General features: G+C 40.8%; 1 protein-coding gene across 9 annotated transcripts in view; it reads left to right on the top strand.

Moving 5' to 3' along the window:
• Positions 1–21,956, top strand: part of NRG3 (neuregulin 3) — a 1,065,324-nt gene that overhangs the window by 1,014,584 nt on the left and 28,784 nt on the right. For all 9 annotated transcript variants that reach the window (XM_079899415.1, XM_079899414.1, XM_079899409.1 and 6 more), the window contains exons 5-6: positions 6,209–6,311; positions 10,845–10,971. In XM_079899415.1, coding sequence (XP_079755541.1) covers positions 6,209–6,311; positions 10,845–10,971 — 230 coding nt within the window. The remainder of the gene's footprint in view (positions 1–6,208; positions 6,312–10,844; positions 10,972–21,956) is intronic.

The following is a 21,956-nucleotide window of genomic DNA, read 5'->3' as shown; positions in this document are numbered from 1 at the left end:
CTCATCACATACTCTCTCACTACCCCTCCCTGCCCGTGTGTGTTTAATCTCATTGATCTCAAGGTGAGGACCCATTTCATTTGCCTTCAGGAACTCTTTCACCTTAATGAAGTACTTTTTTTCCTTTAATAGTGCAGTCATCAGGCCATTTAGCGCTTGTTCATTTTTGTCTTCAAGTTCAAGAAAAGACTCAACTTCAACTTCAAGAAAAGTGCAAATCCCAGTTTCTAACATTCTAAATATTCTCTTTCCTTTCATTCTCTTTCCTGATCACAGTTCATTTGCAGTTCCTTGTAAGCTCCTAATATTTTAATCTATCTCCAACATTTGTTGGTTTTTAAGAACAAAATTGGGAGGAGGCTCTCTTGTTCTAAGAATAATTAAAACTGAAATAAATCCACTTAAACTTAATCCAGTTAAAATTATGACAAAAATTCATAGGTTTACAATCAGGGAGAGTCTGATCTACCCAGATTATAAGGTTGACTTGATGAATAGAAATAAATGCTAGAATTAGGCAGAGAGGAAACCTAGGATGAAGACTAATTTCATAAATGGTGGGATCATTAGTGAACTTGTCTTATAATGACTTTTGCTTCTCTGTGTAGACTTTTATCTGCAGGGCTTCCGATAATGAATACTTGGCTAAGAAGGAGCCCTGGTGATATTGCTAGGTTGACTTTCATAATGAACTATCAGAGTAATCATGCTTGCACTGACACCTACTGGTGGCATCACAAAGGGTCTTATTTGCATATGTTGACGATGAGGTGGTCTAGGCAGAAAAGTTTTGCTCCTGTATATGGCTTACAGGCTTACAGGTATGTGTGTGTGTGTGTGTGTGTGTGTGTCTCCGTGTTTAAGCTTCACATTACTTGGATGCCAACACATTTCAGGAAATCATGCTTGAGTTTTCTCTCTTACAGACTTAATTAAAACTGATGGTACAAAGGAAAGATTCCCAAGAGGCAGTGGGATCTCAGGGCTCCATTCTTGGAGGGGATGGGAGCTTCCTTTTAGAACATTTCCCATTCCTTCACATATACAGGGATGTGGTCACCCACACTTCTATCCTTCACATAGAGCTAACCAGAGGGAAATGGTATATAAAAGCTGCAGCTATGATTTTCTGTGGGCATAATTTTTTTTTTAAACGTAGTAGAGTTTAACAAGTATTCACAGAGAGACTTTTAGCAGTCTAAGGAGAGTTACAGCTTCCAAAAGCATTTTCCTCAGGCAGCTTTGCCTACTAGAACCTAAACTGTAAGCTGTCTGGTTTAGCAAACAGTGCTGTACCCACAGGTTTTCCAAGGATTCTGGGTCCCTGGGGATCATGAGAATGTAAAAGACAGAGCCCCTCCTCAAGGAGGATCACTTGAATTTCATCTGCTAAAACATCTGGATAGGAAATTCAAAACTACTAGGAGAAAAATTCAGTTAACAAGAGGCAAAGTGCAAGGAATGATCGGTAAATAAAACGACAGTAAAATAACTTCCTTCAGTATAGGTCTCAGGGCACAGGCAGAGAGGCCCTGAGGCAGCAAGTCATGGACTGCCTGTGGGTAAGGTGAGTTTTGCATTAGGGAAGTAGAGTATTCTAAAGGCCAGTTGTTTTGTTTTGTCTTTTTTTGCTTCAACACTGGCTTCAGGAGAAAAAGGGAAAAGGAAGGGAACTGCATTTTGTGTATCCATTACATGCCACTAGATGGACACTTTATTTGTGCTCTCCTGTTGAATCTGTAAACAGATATGTGAAGTGTGTAGTATTTTCCCCATTATCGATAACGACAACGGTTGAAAGAAGATAAGAACAGTTGTAGCTGGTGTTTAAACCGAGGGGTAACATTGGCCAACCACACTGCTCCCTGAGTGAGGTGGGTTCAGGGGGAGAGTGGGGTTAGCAAAGGGCAGCACTTGTGTTTTTCAGAGTCTTGGGCCAGGCTGCCTGCCAAAAGGATTTTTTCCACTGGTCCAATGTCAGTTTCAGAAAATTCACCATCATGTTATTACCTTCTCTTTTTCCACCTTTATAATATGAAATATGATCATATAAAAAGAGAGGAGCGAGCCCTGTGCACCACAGAAGAGAAAAAGGAACAGAGTTGGGAGACAATGCAAACACACTTTTCCAATTCCTGTCGAGCCAAAGATTGGTTTTGCCCTCTGGGTTTTTAAAAAATGGAATGCAAAAATATTGATGTTCCATAGAATAATAACAAGTTACCATATATTAGACAGAACCAAATTAAACGGCCAATGTCCAGCCATTTATTGCCCCCATGGCAATTTTATATTGGTTCAGACTAATACTTAATGATTACTCCAAGTTAGGCACTGCAATCCTCTGTATATTCTAACTCACTCAATCCTCACAACTTCTGTACAGTGAAGTTCATAGTTGCCTCATTACAAGCAAGGCATTCTCTGCTTTCAGGAGTTAGGCTGGAATTCTAGATCCTAAATCCGGGCTAAGTGGTAGAAGACAGGGTAGGTTTGGAGAAAGTGCGTTTGCCTTGCAGTACGTGGGATATACATGACAGAGGACCCAGGGAACCGCGGGGGCTGCCTTCATGATTCCGTTAACTTGCTCATGCAGGTTCTCCAGCAACCTCTACGTCACTAAATTAAAGGACTTTGTTTTATTTGGCCTCTTAGAAGCATTCAGTAGCCTATTTTTCTAGGAAAAAAAAAAACAAAAAAACCCTGTATCTTTTCTTCCATTGCACTATCAGGTTTTATTATTGTTGTTTCTTTTATTTTCCTTATTTATTTATTTTTTCTTGCCTGATTGGCTGCTCCTTTTTTTTTTTTTTAATCCCCTCTGCAGGATCCTTGTCTACTCTTCCATGAAATTTTGGAGTCTCTCAAAGGTCTATCTTAGAATAGAATGCCTAAGATTCTCTTATTACTCTATATTTTCTCCTGGGGCTGTCTTATCAACACACTTGGTTTCAGTATATGCATAACCCCAAATATTTTCATCCGGAATCCTGTCTCCTCCTCTTAACCCAGATCTATACATGTAAATGTCTACTTTACACTGCCACTTGGCTATCTTATAGGCTTTTAAAACTCACCAACTCCAAAGCTGAATTTGATATCTTTCCTTTCAATTCTGATCCCCCTCCAATAAGCTCCAACTTAGTTAAGAGCATCATCGTCTAGTCCCTTAAGTATTTTCAGCCTAACTGCTGGGCTTCCCTAGTGGCTCAGTGGTTAAAAATCTGCCTGCCAATGCAGGGGACACAGGTTCGAGCCCTGGTCTGGGAAGATCCCACATGACGCGGAACAACTAAACCCGTGTGCTACAACTACTGAGCCTGCACTCTAGAGCCCGCGAGCCACAATTACTGAAGCCTGTGCACCTAGAGCCCGTGCTCCGTAACAAGAGAAGCCACCACAATGAGAAACCTGCGCACCACAACAAAGAGTAGTCCCCACTCACAGCAACTAAAGAAAGCCTGCGTGCAGCAATGAAGACCCAACGCAGCCAAAAATAAATAAATTTATTTTAAAAAACCTAACTGCTTTTCACTTCTGTTTACTGCCCACCATGGTTGTTACTATTATCATAGAAACATCCATCATGTCTACGCTGATATAATGGCCTTCTAACAGGACTCAGCATTTACTTTATCCCTTCTAATCTTTTCTGTAAATGGCAGGAAAAATAAATGTAAATATTATCACATCACACTCCTCTTCTTTCAAATTTTCAGTACCTTCCTGCTATTGTAAAGACATGTTCATTGTATACCATGTTCCTGTTGTTTCCGTGTTGCTCCACTAAGTTGGGAGAGTATAGAAAATAACTTGTGCAAAGGCCCTGGGGTAGGGTAAATAACTTCCAGATTCCTGAACGTGCCATTTTATCACCTACCACAGGACCTTTGCACAAGCTGTCTTCTCTTCCTGGACCACTTTGCCCATCCCCATTCTTCTTGCCTAGTTGGATCCTATTTTATACTTAAAATCTCTGGTCTCTGTGAATAGGTCAATTTTTCATATTATATTATTTTGTAGGATTATATACCTCCTTGTTATAACATTTATTACAGTCAGCATTTCATATCATTGCCTTTATTTAGGCAGAAAATTGAAATTTATAAAGGTGAAGTAGTATACCTTTGGTTACTCATATTAAAGGTGGCTAAAATTAAAGTCAGATACAAAATTGCCAGACCCCCAACCCCTTGCTTCCTGCTCCTCATTGTGCTGGTTCTTGTGTAGCACTCTGAATCAAAGGCATTGAGAGCACCATCATGGTAACTACACCTGGGTCTATAAATCCACTCGCAGTATTTGGAGTTTTAATTTCACTCTTGATTTTGAACTCAGAAATGATTTTATACATTTCCCCAGGCTATATTTGACTAGCTTTAAAAACTAACAAAGGGCTTCCCTGGTGGCACAGTGGCTGAGAGTCCGCCTGCCGATGCAGGGGACGCAGGTTCGTGCCCCGGTCCGGGAAGATCCCACATGCCGCGGAGCGGCTGGGCCCGTGAGCCATGGCCACTGACCCTGCGCGTCAGGAGCCTGTGCTCCGCAACGGGAGAGGCCACAACAGTGAGAAGCCCGCGTACCGCAAACAAACAAACAAACAAACAAACAAAACACCCAGTAGATGTTATGCGGAGATCATTGTTTAGTGGATAGAGTCTTATTTCTTTTGTTTTAATAGATATTGTTATCCACCATTTTCGTAGTTCTTTTTATTGGCAGAAGCAGGGTGGAGTAGATTATTATATGTAAATCATGCTTATTCCATTAGAGTCATCAACTCACAGCAATTAAATGAAACGGAACTCTTTTTAAATTGGTACATCTACTTACTTGTTTCCAAATTCATTTGGAAGATTTAATGAGCTTACAAATGTGGATGGAAAGGATGACATTCTTTAAGATGGCAAGATGCCCAAACAAGGTCTCAGTGACAGGTTTTTTTATCTCTTTAATTTGAACCTTTCAAAATTTAAAATGTCAACCAAGGCTTGCCAGGGCCACGCGATTGCCCCTCTTCATTTAATCAGAAATGTGGATGATGTGGTATTTCTCTTAGGTTTACTTTCTGTTTTTGATACTCCAGGCTGAATAAAGACATTGAAAATGTAAATAAAGCCTAAGAGGGGAGAGAAGAGAGGATAGTTCTTCTAATACATTGTTTCCCGATACACTGCTGCAGGAAAAAACTTTAAAATGTACTGTCGTATCTGAAGAGAGGATATAGTGCATGATCTCAGGAAAGAAGGAAAGGAGAGAGAGAGGGAAGGAGGGACGGAGGGAGGAAGAATGAAAAGAAGGGAAGGGAAGGAAAAAGGGAGGGGGAGAGAGGGAGAAAGAAAGAAAGGAAGGGAGGGAGGGAGGAAGGAAGGAAGGGAAAGAGAGAGATAGAAAGGAAGGAAGGAAGGAAGAAAAGAAAGGGAAAGACTATTGTCTCTGTGCTGTATAAAGAGAGAGATGAAGACAAGAGGAGGATAATTAACAGAAAGTTCTGAGATCTATGGATAAAAAGGTCTTGATGAGATGGAAAAACGGTTTCAGTAGATATATTTCAGAAAACGAGCTAGAAGTGTAAATGTCAGTGTCTGAAAAGTGAAATGCTTGTGTTTGAATTCTTGTCACTTTTTGCAATATAAGATGCTCTAAGATATGATTTTGGTAGTAGAGGTTGAGGTTACTGTGCCAGATCATTGGTACTGAGGAATGAGTAAATATTCACATGTATATTGAAGTTCTCTTTCATTAATGATGTCAGTCATAGTAATGGGTGGATGAATGGGAGACTGACGGCCAGGGAGCAAATCAGAAAATGCAGTGGCATCAGTATCACATAAATTGGAAGTCATCACCGGCACAGGAAAGTTCTGATAGCAGATTATTTGGGGCCCCACCATAATTTTTAAAATGTATGTTCCCAGTATGTTCTCAAGTCATGAAATGTCTTTTGATAATAAGATTCATAATTGTGATATCTGTGTATGAGTTCTGATTTAGCCATGCACATACAAAAAAATAAATAAAAGCGGCTGTCCTATAGACCATTGCAAAGAAACTGAATCATAATAACATCCTCGTGTTTTCCTATTCATGACAGGAACAAAAAAACTTTGCTTTGAAAGGCTCCTACCAGTTCAGAAGTACGAGGACGGAGATTGTCTCTGCTGTGCCGTGCTAACATCTGCTTTAATTCTCTTTTTCAAATTCACAGAGAGTGAAGAAGTTTATCAGAGGCAGGTGCTGTCAATTTCCTGTATCATCTTTGGAATTGTCATCGTGGGCATGTTCTGTGCAGCATTCTACTTCAAAAGCAAGTAAGACCATTTCTCTCAGTGTTAAAAGGTTACTTCTCAGAGGAAGTACTTTGTCTTTCTTTAAAGTGCTGAGCTCAGTACTCAGTCTGAGCTCCAGGCAGAGGGATTTTGTGCAAATTGTGTCCATCAGACTTCCATAAGTAACCCTCAGTCTTTTGTAGCCTGTGGTGAATGTGTACAGTGTGTGCATGCATGTATGTGTGTGTGGTTTACCTTTGATGCACGTAGCGATCATTCCTCTCTGTAATCATGAACACTCTGTGTTCTTTGCACTTTCGATTGCCTGCTGGAATTAAAGGCTCAACATTTGCCTGTCACTAAGGGGTTAAGTCTTCTGAAAAGAGAGGTCACTGCTATAGACATAAACTTTATCAAATAGCATCTAGCCTTTCATGGAAAAGAAAACCAAACAATTTCCTTTTATAGTGTTTTTACCTGCTACCCATCAAGGTTTTAGCCAAATATGAAGTATGAATACTGTAAAGTCTACTTTGCTTCACCAGTTAGTATGCACGTCTAGAATATGCCCTACACTTACCTTGCCAAGAGACCAAACCTTCTGCCAAAAGCACTGCTTTTTTGGGGCTAATAAGGTAGAATTAGAAATATACATAAATATGTATATAAGTATGTATGTGTGTAGACATATATATTTACTCCACATAACTTTGGTAGAGGTATTTTATTTATGTAAATGACATAATCTACACTTAAAATAAGAAATGCAGATAAAAATACTCAATTCCTTGGTTTCTTGGAACGTATGCAGGCCTTGAGAAGTTGGCACAGATTCTGTTCCTACAGCTTGTCGGAAATCCAAGCCAACATGTAATTGCTTTTCATTGGACCTGTATTCTTCTACCCATTTGCTCTTCTAAAAATGGACCAATTTCCAAATACAGTCTGTGATACCTGTCTTCATGTCGTATATGTTGATCTTTAAAAAGAACAGTGATTAATGATTTTAAAAAATAATGGAAACTCGGGTATGAATCCAGAATTAGTGACTATTATTTTTTAATACACTATTTCAGAATAGGTTTAGATTTGCAGCATTACCGTGAAAATAGTACAGATAGATCCAATGTACTAGAATGTACACTGCCCAGAGAGAGTCAGGACTTACCCAAAGGCTTGTATTCTCTTGCTTATGTATGTTTTCCTTCCCATAATCCTTCGAATGCTGCCACTCTGGTCCTTTCTCCATTCTCTTGTCACCCGTGGTATGGCATGACCTCACCCGATGGAATATTACAGCACATTGTTAGCTGATGAAAGTTTGAACGTAGGTTACACGAAGAGGTAGAAGTGAGCAGCACCTTCTTGAATTTAGGGGATTTTCTGACTGAGTTAATTGAACCCCAACAAGGGGATTGAAGGGCACACTGAAAGAAATTCTTTTCTCCTCACTCCCAATAAGTCCGTATATTCCTATAAGTAGTTAATCGAACTATTAATTGAGCCTTTCATATCTGACTGATACGGCTCACATAGCAACTATAAATTCTTCTAGGTTTTCTTTTTACTTTTAACTTATATGGGCTAAGAAGTGTAAGGCTGGGAGTCCTTAGTAGACTTTGGAAATGCAAGACTTGATTCAACTCTAACAATGGAATCAGAATAGGAGAAGAGATGTTCCAGGAGCAGAATGATTTGTTCCAGGGACAAATAATTATCACAACCGGGAAAGCACAGGAGGAAAAAGGAGAACCGGTGCTACCAGTAGAAAGCAGATGTGCTCATAACTTGCCCTGACTATAGGTTATCACCCTCTGAAGTAAGAGATTTTAGATCACCAAGTAAGGCTCTTAAGGACAGGCAGTGGATGTTCTGATATGATGCTATGATTCTCTTCAGCTGTGGAGGTCTAAGTCCCCCAGCTGCTAGTACACAGCTATAAGAGTTACCTGACCCGAGATAGCCAGCATCCAGGGACAGGTCAATGTGAAGCTTTGAAGGCCTAGACCTTTGCCCCAACTTGGGGTGCAAGGCCATGCCAGTTTCCGAGCTCCCCGTGCGATTTGCGGAGGTCTTCACTGAGACTGTATCACATTCCAACTTCTCCCTCTGCCCAGTCCTGCTTCCTTCCCTTCATTTCCACCCACGTTGATCCAAAGAGCCCTCCCTAATAAAAATCCTGCACGCTATCTCCATCTCAGTGTCTGCTTCCCCAGGAAGGCAACCTGTAACATTACAAAAAATGTCTCCCGATGGACTGGTGATGCCTGATATTCCCCCACTTTACACCTCATTTCTTTCTGATGGATTGAGCCAGAGCAACTTGAAACTCACTGAACTATAGAATCACACCGACATTGTTAGGCTAGTAGGTTCCAGTGTGAAATGCCCGTATCTTGTCTTCCCCAGAGCAACTGCTCTCATGAGAGAGCTAATGGTATTGCAGGCAGACGCTTCTCACTTCCTTTGTTCCCATTTGCTGAGGGGAGAAGGAAAGAGCAAAAATGTGTGTGCTTGGGAGATCAGAGGGATGATGGGGAAGGAGGCAGGTTCAGAAAAGAAAGCCCATTGATTCTGGAATATTAGTGAGTCAGTACGGGAGCAAGAAGAGGGTAAAGGAAAGCAAATTATAAAAAGGATTTAGGAAATGCAGTCAGAAATTTTTATGAGGAAAATTCCTTTAGAATTTTACATTTCCCAGACGCCGAATTATGGAATTACTGAAAAGATCGTTAGTATTTTTACTATTTAATTCTTAGGAAATTAATTGGGTCCTGACTCTGTGCCAAGCCCCCTTTTACTACTTCATGATGATTCACTCAGTAGAACTTCCTCATCTCCAGTTTGCTTCATCAGTGAATCCCTGATAGGATTTTGTGGCTAACATGTGCTTCTTAAAATGCTGATATGATAGATTTGTTTCTAACAATAGGCTACAGATTAGCTGTTAGGAAGTAGATAGATAATTACAAGTGCATTAAAGCAACAGAGGTAAAAGCCCCCCAAATGATTGAAAAGATAAAATAAATATTTAAACAGAGCTACATCACACCAGTACTGTAAATTCAAAGGATGTAATGATGCTCCAGGCCTCCAAATCCTGTAGCAAATACCGTGACTTGCTTGTGAGAGAGGCAATTAACAAGATCTCTTCTTTTATCTTGGAGCCAGTGTTCTAATTCCTCTGCAGCATCTGCCCATACAACTAAGCATGTGTTCTCACATGTAGTTTCCACAATATTTATGGAAGAGAGCTTTTCCAAACTCCATTGACAGATGAGGAAACTGAGGCTCAGGGAAGTTTTGGAAATCGATCATTTTGATTTGGGGAATCAAAGCAAAGCTGGTGGGTGGCAGAGCCAGAATTCAAATCTCAGTCACTGTGATACTTGAGCCCGTGGTGTACAGAGTGCTGTCTCTACCTGGAAAGGCTCACTGCAAGAGATGGTGCACAGTCTCCACTAAAGGCTCTCTCCTAGGCACGGACCTTGGAGAAGAGGCCAAAAAGTCTAGGGGGGATGATTCTGCAAAGTTTGTTTCCCTGTTTGTTTGTTCATTTTGTAGGTTCTGAGTCTTCTGCTGATAGATAATTGCTATAGAGCTCTTGGGAGAGAGCAGCTAATAAGCCAGTAATTTGTCCCATCCTTCTGATATAGCCACTGAATGGTCAGAACAACAGTCACTCCACATCTGCAGAAATATTTTACTTGGAGTCCCAAACCTGAGAATGATCTCAGCCTTCCCATCAAGAAGCTGCATAACTATAGCAAGTGGTTTGACAGTCGTGAGCGGTGGCTCGAAGTGCAAAGTACACAGCCAGACTCGCTGGGTTCAAATCCAGCTCTACCACTTACTAGCTGTGTGACTTTGGGCAAATTATTTAACTTCTCTGTGCCTCGGTTTTCTCATCTGTTAAATGAGTATAGGATTAATGCCTCATCACACACGAGTTATCGTGAAGAATAAGTAAGTTGAGACATGTAAAACACTTAAAATGATGCTTGGCACACAGTAGGTGCTCTTTAAGAGTTAACAATTTTTATTATTTACAAAAGTTCTAATAAAAATCTACATTCAGGGCTGATGGTAAAAATAAATGAACTGTTTCTAAACTGTAAAAAAGAAAATAGACCCGTTATGGTATATGTGAAAGCTATGCAGTCAGGCCACACTTACATGAATTGGACAGATATAAACGTAACTTTGCAAGTATGTTATATGTGGTTGCTAGGTCCAAGCTTCAAAGTTTTCCACTTGTCACTTCTTCAGAGCATTCCTAATTCTTTTCAGTTTAGCACTCAGGGATAGGGACCTCTTGCATCCAATAGGGACAGGACAAGGAATTACATTTCTGTCTGCCTTTGGAGTGCCACTGGGTGTGAATCCTGGACGATAACAGATAATGCCAGTATTTCTTGGTGGGGTTGAAGATGAAGGGAGGATTCTCTTTGCTAAGTGAGTTTATCTAGCTTTAGCAAATGACAAATATAGATGTTGGGAATGAATGAACCTCAAAAAATGTGAATAGAATAAATGTATGTAACTATTTATACATGGATTTATTTAAACCTGCAGGAAACAAGCTAAACAAATTCAAGAGCAACTCAAAGAGCCACATAACGGTAAAAACTACAGCCTCAAAGCATCCAGCACAATGGCAAAGTCAGAGAACTTGGTGAAGAATCATGTCCAGCTGCAAAATGTAAGTTACACGTCTATACATCTCTTCCCACAGTCCATCTCAGTGCTTCCAGTCCAGAGGGGCTGGGGAGCCTGTGATCAGACTTGCATATTTTTTTCAGTACTCTGCAGATTTTTCCTTAAATCATGTTGCATTTTCGTGTGCGCACACAAGTACCGGATAAAAGAAAGAAAAATTAACTCTCAGCTCTTGATTACAATCTGTAATATAATTAATCTCTGGAAGCAAAAAGAGCTTCAGTTGTTTGTTCCATAATCTCTTACAGAATCCTTACTTATCAGCAATGGAGCTGGGCACTAGGGGTACAATGTTCCCTACTGTAGGAAACTGATAGAGTAAAAAATACAGACACCCAGAGGAGGCTTGTAGGATGAGATGGTTGATAGTGCAGCAGAGATTGGAGAAGAGACCAAAGGGAGGTGGTGGGGGCAGAAGTGGAGGCAGCCACAAATCCAGGCTTGAACAGGATTTTGAAGAATATTTAAGGTTCATCAGAGAGTCAAAGAGCAGAGAACACAAGACTAGAACAAAGAGAAAGAATAAACCCATGGAATCCTAAGATAACATGCTATGTTGAGGCAACTCTGAGTTAAGGGGTGTGAGAGAAATCAAAGGTCAGAAACATGGGAGGGAAGAGTTGTGGTCCCAGAGTTGGGACTTCCTAACACCAGGCCTTAAACAGATACCAGAACTTGAAGTTAAATAAATGCAAGCTCTTTGAATCCTACATTCTTTCCAAAGTGGTTTTAAACATTTCTGAGATATATTGCAAAACACTAAATTAAAGACAAGCAAGTGTTCCCAAACAGGTCCTGCTGCTTGCAGGACCAATACTCCAGAGACAAGTGTAACTCCCAAGATTTTGCTCCGTGAAAGTTTTTAAGAGACAATCGAATCATTGGCCCGGGGGGTGGGGCAGGGAATCAGTGTCTTCATAATCTTCCACTGTGTGCAGGCTTTCTTCTGATTGGTTTGTGGTGAGGTAACAGGGTGATAGTCCAGGAATCTGGTGTTCAGCCTGAAGTTGCCATCCTCTACCTAAGTAGGGACCTTAGTTCCTGCAGAAGAACTCAAAGATATTGTTATGAATATTTCATGAGAAGGAACCAGGCCCCTGCCCCATGCAGCGCTATTGCTTCTTGACTGTTCCTCCTTGTTTCTGCATTCCCTCCCTTCCCTGATTAGTCACCGTTTGAATCTGCTCTTTGGAACTAAGAGAGGGTCAAGGAGGTTGAATGAAGCCTATTTCCTACAAACCAGAAATGAGGACACAGAAAGGATTTGTATCTGGCAGGGCCCCACAGGGTCCTGCTCCATTTCACAAATGCCATATAAGGCATACTGGAAGATTCCTATTAGGGTAGCAATTCTTTGTCCCCCACCAGATTGCACTTCCAGATTCTGAGACACAAAACGAAAGCACAAAGGCCATGATATAAACCTAGTATTTGAGTATAATACGCAATCACCCAGGACACATTGACACCCCTCCAAATGCTTGAATCACTGGGAATTTAAACATCATTTGTGATTTTAGGAAATCATTACCCCAAAAGTCGCCATTATGCTATGCATGACAGATGTACTTAGATGTTTAATGCGGAATTCATAAATCAGAATTGCTTCCCAGCAAAGTTTTGTTAAACTTGTAATCATGGTTGTGTGTAGGGATTGTTCTTTTCAGAAACAGGGTGAATGCTTTTGCTAATGATTTCTAATGAGTACTATCCTGTAAAAACAAACGCAGTGATGGAGGGCTTCTTTGCAACTGAACCTGTCAAAGATAAAGCCAGAGTCTAGTTAAAGTAGTAAGGACAGACTTTTGATCAGTAATATACTGTTGCATTACGGAAGAGAATCCAGTTTGAACTGAACCCAACTTCCATTCTTACAGAGGTGACTGGGAGTTTTAAAAGGAGAATGAGGGAGTAGGGAGGGGAAACAGTGGGGGCCTGACAGAGTCAGGGAGGTGAAAAATTACAAAGAGTTGGTCATAGAAATGCGATTAGGCCAGCTTTGTCTGGCCATTATTGAACTTAGGACCCTGTTGTTGCAGGAAAAATGGGGTGGAAGAGGATGGTCATGCCCCAGGTCTCGGGTGAGTCCCTGGGACGGGCCGCCAGGTGACGGTCCTTGGCTCTGTGTAGGAAAGAATTCAAGAGCTAGCCACAGTAAAGTAGACAAAGTGTGGGCCATCTCAGAAGGCAAAAGGTGGCCCCCAAATATGGGGTGGTTTGTTTTTATGGGCTAATGAGTGGGAGGATTATTCCAACAATTTTGGGAAGGGGCAGATGTTTCCAGAAACTGGGCCACTGCCCACTTTTGGCCTTTTATGGTTGGCCTCCAGAAGTATCATGGTGCCTCTAGGTGTGTCATTTAGATGCTAATGCATTACAGTGAGCATATAATGAGGCTCAAGGTCTAGTGGAAGTCAAATCTTCCACCGTCTTGGACCTAGCTGGTTCTAACTAGTTTACGTTGTGTCCTGTTCTTAATGGTTGTGTCATTCTTTTAAAGGCTGCGCCTTGCCCCCTTCCTTCCTATCTCACTGTCCTTCTACAGAGACTGGGAGACTGAGTCCCTACCCTTCCTAATGATTACATTTCAAATAAATTGTCTTTCAGGTCCATGAAAAAGACTTTCCCCAGTTGTAGGAGATACATAACACATCTCAAAGGGACAGAGGAAGGTTAACAATCCTAAACGCTTTTTAGTAAATGCTCTGAGAAAGAGAGGTCTGGGGACTACCTCAGGCATTGGCTAAAATGAATGGCAAATTCTTTTGGAGGCCTTGAGGGGCCTTTGTTGGCTTGTTCGTTTTTGGTGGGTTTTGGCAAGCATTTTAAGGGGGGTGGGCGGTGGGCTAGGGATATAGCATTGTGAGCTGTTAGAACTATGTTAGAGTTTGCTCAGGTCTTTCAGTGTGAGGGTGAGTGGATGAACTATTTAGGCAGAGGATCTGCAGTTTTTAAAGGCCAAAGTTGAGGCCTAATCGAAAAGAGGCCTTAGAGGAGCCTGTCTACTCAAGAAGAGAGTCTGTCGGTCCCTATGCATTGTATAGGGCTGCAGACAGAACACACACACAGTTTTGTATTCTTTCTCACCGAACATAGGGTCAGTAGCATTTTCTCTATGCTTTACGATCTCCACACATTCATTTGGGAGACAGCATAATGGCCCACAGAGTGGTCACCTCACAATTTACTTCTCCTTCCCCTCCCAGTAGACACTCATGTTTTCTATTGTTTAATTATTAAAATTAAACTCTTCACTCATGTGTTTCCCCCACCCCTCATTTAACTGGAATTATTAGGATTCAGACAACAAGAAAGAAATTATCAACTGTAGGGCTGCCACACTTGAAAGACCTTTGGGTCCTATAGTTTTCTTTTCTTTTTCTCTCCCTCTTCCCTCCTCTTCAGCCCAGCCCTCCCCAGCGTTTTGTATGTTGGCACAGGGCAGCAGAGGTTCAACTGGATGATTCCCCCAGAGCCCAAGATAGGAAAGTGTCTTTTTATATTCATTCTACTTTTGGATAAAGAGAGGATACATATGACATTTTATCTCTGAGTTGTGGTGTGGTCAGCTAGTGAAACTGTGCAAATCAGATTGAGAGTTGAACCCATGTGCTGGGACTCGAACCCAGCCTAAACCCAGATTGGCACTTGAACCCACAGTCTTTTAACTGAGATCACCCACCTGGTTCCAGGACTTAATGAAGCTCAGGTTCTTTATGTCTCATCACAGAAAGAATTCAGTGAGAGACAAAGTGATAGGTAAGAAGTGGATTTATTTAGAGAGATACACATTCCATAGACAGAATGCGGTCATCTCGAAAGGCAAGAACAGCCTTGGGAGAAACGCATTCCACAGACAGCATGTAGGCCATCTCAAAAAGTGAGAGGCCCCGAAATATGGTGTGGCTAGTTTTTATGGGCTGAGTAATTTCATAGGCTAATGAGTGGGAGGATTATTCCAACTATTTGGGGGAAAGGGTGGGGGTTTCCAGGCCCACTTTGAGGCCTTTTATGCTTAGCCTCTGAACTGTCATGGCACCTGTGGGTGTGTCATTTAGCATGCTAATATATTCCAATGAGCATATAATGAGGCTCAAGGTCTACTGGAAGTCCAATCTTCTGCCGTCCTGGACCGAGTTCATTCTAACCAGTTTTCGTCATGTCCTATGGCTATATGTCATTCTTTTAAAGGTTGTGCCCTGCCCCCTTCCCTCCTGTTTCGTTAGGATAGCACATTTCAAGGGATCAACAGTCTGAAAGGCTACACAAAAACTGGGAGTTCAGGCAGAGAATAGATGGGAGAGGAAGGCATTTAAGGACCCTGAAGAAAGTGCAAGGTGCATCGAGGAGACTTATGCATGCCAGCCATAGCATTCTACACGCTGGCGACTGGGCTCAGACTCCTGAGCAGATCGCTTTACAAGACTAGTGTAAAATGAACAAGTTGCTTTCCCAAAGGCACATATCAATTTCAGTGCAAGAAAGCAATATAGTCCCTACCAGCTTTGTTATACCTTTGTCAGCATTTCTTCTGCTAATTTAATAGGAGAAAATTGTATCCTTTAATTAAATTTCACTGTTTGAGAGGGTAATATAATCTCTGTTCATACATTTCTAGTCAGATTTCCACTGTGGTGAATTATACATTGATACCCTTGCTCATAGTTTTATTATAAGAAGCAAATAACAATTTAACAGCAATTTTTCATGCCATATGTTACGGGAGAAAATAGTAATAGAGAATACATATCAATAATCCCTTAAAAAGAAATTGAAATGTTTAGGAACATTTGCTTTCCTACAATGCTATGCTTAAGACGTATGAAAAGCATACAGGACATCTGAGCAGTTGGTCAAGTAGGAAGTAGTCTTAGGGAAAGCAATAATTTGTCATGTGGCTAAGAAATATCTGCGTGCATATTCAAATGCAAATGTATTAAAGAAAATTTGGAAAAGCATTTTTCTTTTGTAGGTCTATAGTTTTTTTCTTCAGACAAGAGCCATGAGGAAATACTGATGTTAATGATAACAGCAAAAAATGATAAATAAAATAACGATAATAATAATAACAGCAAATAACATGTACTGGGTACAGACATAGAATCATGCTAAATAATATAAATACATAGCCTTATTTAGTCCTAACAACAACTACTTAGTTTACACCCACGATGTGCAGAAGAGGAATCTAGGACTCAAACAAAGCTTGAGAAAGTTCTGTCAGGCAGCTAGCTAGTGAATAGCTAAGAACCAAACCCACATCTCTGTAACTCAGTGGTTCTCCACAGGGGACAGTGTTGCCCCACAGAACATTTGGCAAAGTCTCGAAACACTTTGGGTGTTACAACTTAGGAGGGAAGTGTACAGGTGTCTATGAGTAGAGGGTGCTGACAAATACCCAGTAATGCCTGGGGTAGTCCCCCACAACAGAAAGTGTTCTTTCCCAAATGTCAGGAGTGGTGAGAAAGTCTGGAGTCCAAGGTCTAGATGCAGATGTGTCCACTAGGAGATTCTGACAGCCTAGCACGGGAGTTCTATCACCAGTGCCCACTTCAGGCATTTATTTCTACTGCGTGGAAGGAGACAGGTAACCCTGGTACACTATAATCCTTAGGAGGGAAAATTTCCTACTTTGCTTACCATATCAGGCAAATTTATCTTTATCTTATCTTGGAGCCCAGGTTAACTACTTGAAATTCTCTGCAGTGTTTAACAAATGAATTGGCTCTTTCTGGCACTCCCCTAAGTTCATTAAACATTCATGGGGAAGGGTTTCACTTGACAGTCATTTAACAAGACGTGAAACACCCAATCCAGTGAAGCAACATGATACTATGGGAACACTTGACTCAGAAGCTGCAGAACTAGACCTGGCGGTGCCTTAGAAGCACTAGCCCCATACCATCCTTTACAAATGAAGCATTTGTAACTCAAAGAGATGAAGTGACCTCATTTCCTGTGTCCCCAGAGAGAGAGAGAGAACGCTGGGGCTAGAGTTATAACCTCCAGACCAGTCAAGGGAGTGAAACTTCCCAGCACTTAGTTCAGGGATCAGAAACAGAAGTCATCAAAAGAGAGATGATCTATTCTTTCTTAAAATCAAGGGAAAATATACATTAGTGAAAAAGGAACAAAATCATGTACCACTTCCCAGTTTTTTCAATAACCATCTTAGGAAGGATAGGTTTGTGGGAGTAACATTCAATGAGAAAGAACTGGAAGATAATATTTGCACGCTAAAGGAGAACAAGAAGAATTTAATGCCTAGTACAGCCTTGATAATTGGTACAGAGAGGCATTTATTCTGTAATGCTTTTTGAATTTTTTCTCTGTTGGACACTGCATGAAGATCTTAAAAAATACAAACAGGAGATGGAGCCTGGCTTCAGGGACCTCATGGGCTAGTGCTAGAAACAAACACGTAAGCATATACTTTTCTTATCATGTGGATACATTAATTCAAGTTGCTATCAGATAATGGAAAAGGACATCTAAAATTGGCTGGGGGAATCTGCGAAGCCCACACCGAAGCAGGTGACATTTACGCTGAGTCTTGAGAGTGAGCTGAAGTTCATCAGATAGTTTGATAGGGGTTGGTCAGAAGAGGTCATCTCTTTGAAGCATGAATCAAAGTTAATTTTGAATCATTCTAGTCTAAAACCTGATCTCTTGTTTTAAATATCAAATTCTAACTTATGGATTTGCTATAGATGCATACATTCATCTGTTGATTCAGATATGTATTAAATATCTAGTAAGGACCAGGGATATCATGATGACCAAAAATGACAGTGTTCCTACTTTCAAGGAGCTTACTGATTACTGTAGGTGACAGATATTAATCAAAGAATCCCACAAACAAATGCGCCAAGGCCTACAGCCAACAGTGAACAGTGCTGTAGAGCTTACAGAAGGCAGGTCTGGGAGATAACCTGACAATAGGAACAGCTAAGAGCTCTCTGAGAAGAGGGAATAACACGCGCTCAGTTCCCCCTGGCTGAAGCGGGCACCTGGTGAAGGTGAGGTGGTGGAGGGTGAGGGATGAGAGCCCGGAGGAGTGCTTGCTGTGCTGGGTGTCTGGAAACGGTGTCTAGCTCTATTATTCCTCTTCAGTGGAATGTGTTAAAGTTTGACAGCAGTTATTATAGTTCTTCCGGCTCTGGTACATGGTGCAAACATTCTTAAAATAACCACAACTGTTGAGTTGTTTTTAATTACTCGTATTAGAGATCCGGCTGAAACCATGCTCTAAAACATAACCACTCAGTCTCACGATCTTTTGGGCTCAAATCAGACCTGCAATAAAGAACTTTTTGACACAGACATAGGTGAGCTGAGAGCAATGCGGAGACAAGACACTGAAAACCTTAAAACCATTTTACAATATCCTCCCTCCTGGCTTTATTGCCTGGGGTTCCAGACCAGGTGATTATCAACTCTGTCAACATTGCTTTCCAACACAGCACGGCTTTCATTTAACTTTCTCTGGCTCGGGCTGCTTGCAGGGGGCAGACCTGGAAACAGCATACCTTGCTGTACTTCCAACATGCTCCTGCTTCATCTGACAGTTCTATTGATTTTAGGGCACCAGCAAGGCAGGTGATGGCACAAACAACAGTGGGTGTCCTCGGCACCCAAGAACATTTCCACAAGGAGGGCTTTCAGGGAAGCCAATCGGGATGAATGCTTCCCCATGAAATAACAGTATGACCAGGGTCTATGTGGGTGTTTGAAAGGAGAACGGCTGAGCTCATGCTGAAAGGACGAGTGAATGGTCTATGCCATCTTCTTATTCACGATTCAAGTGACATTACGTCAAATGGGGTTTTAACAAAACACGGACAAACACAAAATGTCAAGATCTGTGTGAGTACAGGAAAAGAACATGGATCAACTGCCGTACCTTGTAACATTGTACAGAAATGTTAAGGGGGAGGGCCAGACATACAGCTAGCCTGAGCACTTGAACTTCACTGGGGATACTATCAGATGGATGAGATAAAATTGTGCCGACCTTTACTCCTCCCAGGGAGGAACTGCATACATTTTGGGAGGAACCATAATAAACGCTTTTAGCAGATTATAAAATGTCCAAAGGCTATAATCCTAGTCAGTTAAGCTGCCTTTAAGGAGAGTCTATGCAGATTGTTTTGCTGAGTGGGTTTTGCACCTTGAAGGCCTACAGCTAAGCTACTCAGGAAAATAAAGGAAAGCTGAATACTGCCTTTAGTCTCTAATTTATTATTATTTTTGGTATGTATCTTTTGCTTTAATTTTTTTTTTAACATCTTTATTGGGGTATAATTGCTTCACAATGGTGTGTTAGTTTCTGCTTTATAACAAAGTGAATCAGTTATACATATACATATGTTCCCATATGTCTTCCCTCTTGCGTCTCCCTCCCTCCCACCCTCCCTATCCAACCCCTCCAGGCTGTCACAAAGCACCAAGCCAATATCCCTGTGCCATGCGGCTGCTTCCCACTAGCTATCTACCTTACTACATTTGTTAGTGTGTATATGTCCATGATTCTCTCTCGCCCTGTCACAGCTCACCCTTCCCCCTCCCCATAACCTCAAGTCCGTTCTCTAGGAGGTCTGCATCTTTATTCCTGCCCTACCCCTAGGCTCTTCATGACATCTTCTTTTTCTTAAATTCCATATATATGTGTTAGCATACGGTATTTGTCATTTTCTTTCTGACTTACTTCACTCTGTATGACAGACTCTAGGTCTATCCACCTCATTACAAATAGCTCAATTTCGTTTCTTTTTATGGCTGAGTAATATTCCATTGTATATATGTGCCACATCTTCTTTATCCATTCATCCGATGATGGGCACTTAGGTTGTTTCCATCTTTTGGAGGCTATTGTAAATAGAGCTGCAATGAACATTTTGGTACATGACTCTTTTTGAATTTTGGTTTTCTCAGGGTATATGCCCAGTAGTGGGATTGCTGGGTCGTATGGTAATTCTATTTGTAGTTTTTTAAGGAACCTCCATACTGTTCTCCATAGTGGCTGAACCAATTCACATTCCCACCAGCAGTGCAAGAGTGTTCCCTTTTCTCCACACCCTCTCCAGCATTTATTGTTTCTAGATTTTTTGATGATGGCCATTCTGACTGGTGTGAGGTGATATCTCATTGTAGTTTTGATTTGCATTTCTCTAATGATTAATGATGTTGAGCATTCTTTCATGTGTTTGTTGGCAGTCTGTATATCTTCTTTGGAGAAATGTCTATTTAGGTCTTCTGCCCATTTTTGGATTGGGTTGTTTGTTTTTTTGTTATTGAGCTGCATGAGCTGCTTGTAAATTTTGGAGATTAATCCTTTGTCGGTTGCTTCATATGCAAATATTTTCTCCCATTCTGAGGGTTGTCTTTTGGTCTTGTTTATGGTTTCCTTTGCTGTGCAAAAGCTTTGAAGTTTCATTAGGTCCCATTTGTTTATTTTTGTTTTTATTTCCATTACTCCAGGAGGTGGGTCAGAAAGGATCTTGCTGTGATTTATGTCATAGAGTGTTCTGCCTATGTTTTCCTCTAAGAGTTTGATAGTTTCTGGCCTTACATTTAGGTCTTTAATCCATTTTGAGCTTATTTTTGTGTATGGTGTTAGGGAGTGATCTAATCTCATTCTTTTACATGTACCTGTCCAGTTTTCCCAGCACCACTTATTGAAGAGGCTGTCCTTTCTCCACTGTACATTCCTGCCACCTTTATCAAAGATAAGGTGTCCATATGTGCGTGGGTTTATCTCTGGGCTTTGTATCCTGTTCCATTGATCTATCTTTCTGTTTTTGTGCCAGTACCATACTGTCTTGATAACTGTAGCTTTGTAGTATAGTCTGAAGTCAGGGAACCAGATTCCTCCAGTTCCTTTTTTCGTTCTCAAGATTGCTTTGGCTATTCGGGGTCTTTTGTGTTTCCATACAAACTGTGAAACTTTTTGTTCTAGTTCTGTGAAAAATGCCAGTGGTAGTTTGATAGGGATTGCATTGAATCTATAGATTGCTTTGGGTAGTAGAGTCATTTTCACAATGTTGATTCTTCCAATCCAAGAACATGGTATATCTCTCCATCTATTTGTATCATCTTTAATTTCTTTCATCAGTGTCTTATAATTTTCTGCATACAGGTCTTTGGTCTCCTTAGGTAGGTTTATTCCTAGATATTTTATTCTTTTTGTTGCAATGGTAAATGGGAGTGTTTTCTTGATTTCACGTTCAGATTTTTCATCATTAGTATATAGGAACGCCAGAGATTTCTGTGCATTAATTTTGTATCCTGCCACTTTACCAAATTCATTGATTAGCTCTAGTAGTTTTGTGGTAGCATCTTTAGGATTCTGTATGTATAGGATCATGTTATCTGCAAATAGTGACAGCTTTACTTCTTCTTTTCCGATTTGGATTCCTTTTATTTCCTTTTCTTCTCTGATTGCTGTGGCTAAAACTTCCAAAACTATGTTGAATAAGAGTGGTGAGAGCGGGCAACCTTGTCTTGTTCCTGATCTTAGTGGAAATGCTTTCAGTTTTTCACCATTGAGGATGATGTTTGCTGTGGGCTTGTCATATATGGCCTTTATTATGTTGAGGAAAGTTCCCTCTATGCCTACTTTCTGCAGGGTTTTTATCATAAATGGGTGTTGAATTTTGTCAAAAGCTTTCTCTGCATCTATTGAGATGATCATATGATTTTTCTCCTTCAATTTGTTAATATTGTTTATCACATTGATAGATTTGCATATATTGAAGAATCCTTGCATTCCTGGAATAAACCCCACTTGATCATGGTGTATGATCCTTTTAATGTGCTGTTGGATTCTGTTTGCTAGTATTTTGTTGAGGATTTTTGCATGTATGTTCATCAGTGATATTGGCCTGTAGTTTTCTTTCTTTGTGACATCCTTGTCTGGTTTTGATATCAAGGTGATGGTGGCCTCGTAGAAGGAGTTTGGGAGTGTTC

This window comes from Stenella coeruleoalba (assembly GCF_951394435.1).
Source record: "Stenella coeruleoalba genome assembly, chromosome: 16".
NCBI lineage: Eukaryota > Metazoa > Chordata > Mammalia > Artiodactyla > Delphinidae > Stenella > Stenella coeruleoalba.
The sequence above is the reverse complement of the archived record's forward strand: the minus strand, read 5'-3'. Positions and strand labels throughout refer to the sequence as shown.